This window comes from Colobus angolensis, unplaced genomic scaffold (genome assembly GCF_000951035.1).
Source record: "Colobus angolensis palliatus isolate OR3802 unplaced genomic scaffold, Cang.pa_1.0 Scaffold137, whole genome shotgun sequence".
In the NCBI taxonomy this organism is placed as follows: domain Eukaryota; kingdom Metazoa; phylum Chordata; class Mammalia; order Primates; family Cercopithecidae; genus Colobus; species Colobus angolensis.
This window is the reverse complement of record NW_012114455.1, coordinates 9,907,582-9,912,242: the sequence shown is the minus strand read 5'-3', so window position 1 is coordinate 9,912,242 and position 4,661 is coordinate 9,907,582. Positions and strand designations below refer to the sequence as shown.

At 50.1% G+C, this 4,661-nt stretch overlaps 1 protein-coding gene across 1 annotated transcript in view; it reads right to left on the bottom strand.

Moving 5' to 3' along the window:
- Positions 1 to 4,661, bottom strand: part of GLB1L2 (galactosidase, beta 1-like 2) — a 45,175-nt gene that overhangs the window by 26,887 nt on the left and 13,627 nt on the right. Inside the window, exon 5 of the mRNA XM_011934722.1 lies at positions 2,355 to 2,463. Coding sequence (XP_011790112.1) covers positions 2,355 to 2,463 — 109 coding nt within the window. The remainder of the gene's footprint in view (positions 1 to 2,354; positions 2,464 to 4,661) is intronic.

Genomic DNA, 4,661 nt, shown 5'->3' with positions numbered 1-4,661 from the left:
GCGTGCCGGCATGGCCCGTGGCCTGAGGAGACACCAGCTGGCATGGCTGAGGGGTTCTCGCACATCCCCCTCAACCCCAGGTAGCGCAGCTCACAGCAACAAAAGTGGCTCCTTCCTTCTGCTTAAGGAGAGGAGAGCAGAGAGGAAAGAGGACTTTGTCTTGCATCTTGGATACCAGCTCAGCCACAGTAGGAAAGGGCACCGGTGGAGTCAAGAGGTCCCCGTTCCAGGCCCCAGCTTCAGGCACTTCTAGACACACCCGGAGCCAAAAGGGAACCTGCTGCCTTGAAGGGAAGGACCCAGTCCTGGCAGGTCCTCTTAAGGAACTGATGTCCAGAAAGTACAAAGAATTCCTATAATCAACCACATAAAAACAAACACCTAGATTCAAAAATGAGCAGAAGATTTGAATAAACATTTTTCTTCCAAGACATGCAGATGACCAATAAGCACATGAAAAGATGCTCAACATCACTAGGGAAATGCAAATCAAAACCACCAGGAGAGACCACTTCACACCCACTGATGGCTCTGGCCAGATAAACAGGAGATAACAAGTGTCGGCAAGGATGTGGTGAAATTGGAATGCTTGTGTATTGCTGGTGGGAATGTAATTTGGTGCCATTTCTATGGGAAACAGTACGGCAATTCCTAAAAAACTGAATGTAGAATGACAAGTTGATCCAGCAATTTCACTTCTAGGTATATACCCAAAAGAAGTGAAAGCAGGGACTCAGAAAGGTATCTGTACACCCATGCTCACAGCAGCTTTAGTTATAGTGGCCAAAAGGCAGAAGCAACTCAAATGTTCGTCAATGGATGAATGGATGAACAAATGCGTTATATACATGCAATGGAACATAATTCAGTCTCAAAAAGGAAGGAAATTCTGACACAGGCCATGACACACATGAACCTAGAGAGCACTGTTAAGTGGAATAATCCAGTCACAATACTATGTGATTTCACTTATATTTGGTAGCTAAAATGATCAAATGTGTGGAGACAGAGAGTGGAATGGTTGTCAGCAGCTGAGAGAGGGAAGAATGGAGAGTTGAACGGCATGGAGTTTACTTTGGGGAAGACAGAAGAGGTCTGGAGATAGACAGTGGTTGCAATAGACTGTGTTCCCCCAAAATTTACATGTTGAAATCCTCACCCCCAGTGTGACAGGATTCAGAGGTGGGACTTCTGGGCGGTAATTAGTTATGTGATTATTTAAATATGTTAAATAATAATTATTATGTTACCATTTATTTGAAAAAGACACATTGGTGACCCACTGCAGATATGCACGTGCCTCTGACCCTGCTCCCAGGATGGCCTTCCTGCGGCCCACCCGACTCCCACAACCTGCTGACCCCTTCCGTGGCCCCAGCTTCCCGGCAAGATCTAAGCTAATGACTTCCTAGTTACTTGCTTCCATCGGCTGCCAGATTTCGTAAGCAAAAATACCAGACATAAACTTAAATTTGAATTCACAACAATAATTTTTAGTATGACCCATGCAGTATTTGGAATATATTTACACTAAAAAAATTACTCCTTGCTTATCTGCAATTCAAACATAACTGAGCATCCTGTGTTTCATCTGGCAGTCCCCTTTGATTTATGTGTGTGGTGAGTATTCCATAGCACTGACTTGAACTGATTTTTTGCTGATATACTAATTTCTCAGTGTCGTTCTTTCTGGTTTTACAGAGCAACTGCGGTGATTTTTCCCATTCCTGCTTTCCACAGCTTCCAATCGTTATATAAAAATGAAGATACTTCCTCCCCCAGAATTTACTTTAACGCGCGTTTTGAATAGTAAATGTGTACCATGCAGCACCTCTTTGGTAGCAGAGGGAAGCATCTCGTAAAGTCAGCCATAAAGTCAGCCACAGGACTTTTATAATTTATAAAAAGTCCTGCAGTCTTATAGACAAAGGTTAATCCACATGTGCTCCACCCCCTGCAGAACCGAGCCACAGTGCTACTGGGACACTGGCAGATGGATGGGTGTTCCCGGCTATCACGGTATCCCTGTCTCTCTGGCAGCATGGAGGCGCCGGTGGATGGGTGTTCCCGGCTATCACGGTATCCCTGTCTCTCCAGTGCCGTATGTGGCAATGTGAGCCCTTACATCTGTCTGTCCTTTCAGTAACACACCCAAGTGAGACAACACTGAAATGCACAGATCTTTCGAAAGACAACTATTGCAAGCCCCTTGGTTATCAGTTTCAGGCAGTGGGGAAGAACCTGTCCCTGTGTTCAAAAACACGGGAGGACCCTTGGTCTGAGAACTAACCAAGGATGATCCACTACCTAGAGGAAGACAGGCCAAGATCAAAGAAGGCCTCATTTACTTGTACCTGGAGCGGCACCACCCTGGACATCAGGTGGTCAAAATAAAGGTCCACGGCTTCGGTGAAGCCCTTGTAAGTAGTCCTCAGCCTCATGCCAGGGTCTTGGAGCAGCCAGCTTGAAGGATAAAGGGGGAAGGAAGGATGTTAGTGTCACGGTGGGTTTGCTGGGAACAGGCTGCTGGTGCCGTGAGAAGGGAGAGGCCCCACAGGGCTCCGGAATGACCTGTGACCTCCTCCACCCCGCTCAGCCCAGAAGTGGGGAGCCTATGCAAACTGATTCTGGGGTGAGCACCCACCGCACTCCTGCAGCTTCCCTCCCCAGAGACACAGCCTGGCGGAAGTTCATTTCCAGCTCCACAGCTACAGGGCCTGGCTGCAGCAGTGAGAAGAGCTTTTCACAGACTCCAGGCCTAGTTTCCGAGAACTTGCTCTACGGTCCCATCACAAAGAGTGAAGCCAAAAGGGTTAGGAATCACCGAGGCTGTGGAAGGAGGAGACACCACCCTCTAGCGTCACCCCAAAAAACAAGCCTGACCGAGACTGCGAGGGGCCGAGCAGGAGGCAGCCCCCATCCTTGCCAACACGGCTAATGCCTTGGCATCAGTGGCGTGGGCTGTGCAGAGCTCAGCCCAGAGCGGCAGGTGAGCAAGAGCTGAATTCTCCTTCCACCCTGTTGCTGTGATCCCAAGCTCCCCAGGGGAACACAGCAGCATGGATTGGTTCCAAAACGGGAGTCAGGGCTTCCTTCTCACTTCAGGTTCTGAGAAGACGCTTATATTTTCTAACAAAAGGCTCTGAGGCTCCTCTCGCCCTGGTCTGGAAGACCTAAACAGGGTCAGGAAATTATTCCATTTCTGTGGGTAAAACAATGGGTGAGGAGAGAGCGGTTTCCTCTAGTCCGACACTCCCACAGTCTAACCCCACCTGACAGGTTAGCTTTCTCACTCCTGCCCGGACTCCCCCTCGGCAGGTGTGCCCACATGCCCCTCTCATGCATGGGCAGGTGCCACACGGGCGGGGTGGGAGAGGGCAGTCTGAGTGCCACAGCTCCCCGCTGCTTCTAAGTTAAGACTGTAAAACCCTTCGTCCTCCTGTCCCCAGCCTTGGCTAAGCCGAGGAAATCGCTGACGGTGGCACGCAGCTTTCTAATCCGCAGGGACTGGAGAGGCTGCCCTGGCTGTGTTCGTGTCAAGGGCGAGCCTACCAGGCTGAATGGATGAGTGCCTGAGAAGTGACCCTGGGTAGTGGAGACAGAAGCTATGCCTCTGAGGGAAGGGCAGGTCGTGCTGGAACCAGGAGGAAAGCAAGCCCAGGACTCACCGGGGAAGGGGAGAGGGCTGGGGACAAGGATCGGCCTCCTCCCTGAGGCCGTCTGCGTCTAACCTCCTGGGACACTGGGAGGCTGGGAAAGGTTACGCCTGTTAACAAGAAAATCTTAAAGGCCACAATGTTGAGGATGAGGAATGAATGAAGTCCCAGCTGATCCCTGTCCAGGTTTTCACTCCAACCACAGAATAACAACCTCAGCCAAGACTGCCACTGGGAAGATGACACATGTGGGCCGAGGTATGAAGACAAAACCATAACAAGAATTTGTTTCTCTTATACTTTATCAAAATACTTGGACTTTTCAAAATATGCTTGGAAACATTCCTAAGAAAGAGATAGGGAAGGCCCGGTGCGGTGGCTCATGCCTGTAATCCCAGCACTTTGGGAGGCTGAGGTGGGCAGATCACGAGGTCAGGAGCTCCAGACCAGCCTGGCCAACAAGGTGAAACCCTGTCTCTACTAAAAATATAAATATTAGCTGGGCGTGGTGGCACACACCTGTAACCCTAGCTACTCGGGAAGCTGAGGCAGGAGAATCGCTTGAACCCGGGAGGCGGAGCTTGCAATAAGCCAAGATCATGCCACTGCATTCCAGCCTGGGCACCAGAGCAAGACTCCATCTCAAAAAACAAAGAGACAGGGAAGGTCTGATTCTTCCTATACTGTAAACAAGCAGGTGAATAATGTGCCAGGGCTCCCAGCTCCACAGCAGAGCCCTGAAATACGAGATGCCAGGAGGGCCAGCCCTGCTGCTGCCTGTCACACAAGCAGCTCATGCAAGGCTCCCCAAAGGCACTCACCGCAGCATCACTGGACGTGACCCCTCTGGGTGCTGCTTTTCCTGAAAAGGAAATTCCGTACAGAACGGGAAACGGAACACGGAAATTCTGTACAGAACGGGAACCGGAACACGGAAATTCCGTACAGAACGGGAACCGGAACACGGAAATTCCGTACAGAACGGGAACCGGAACACGGAAATTC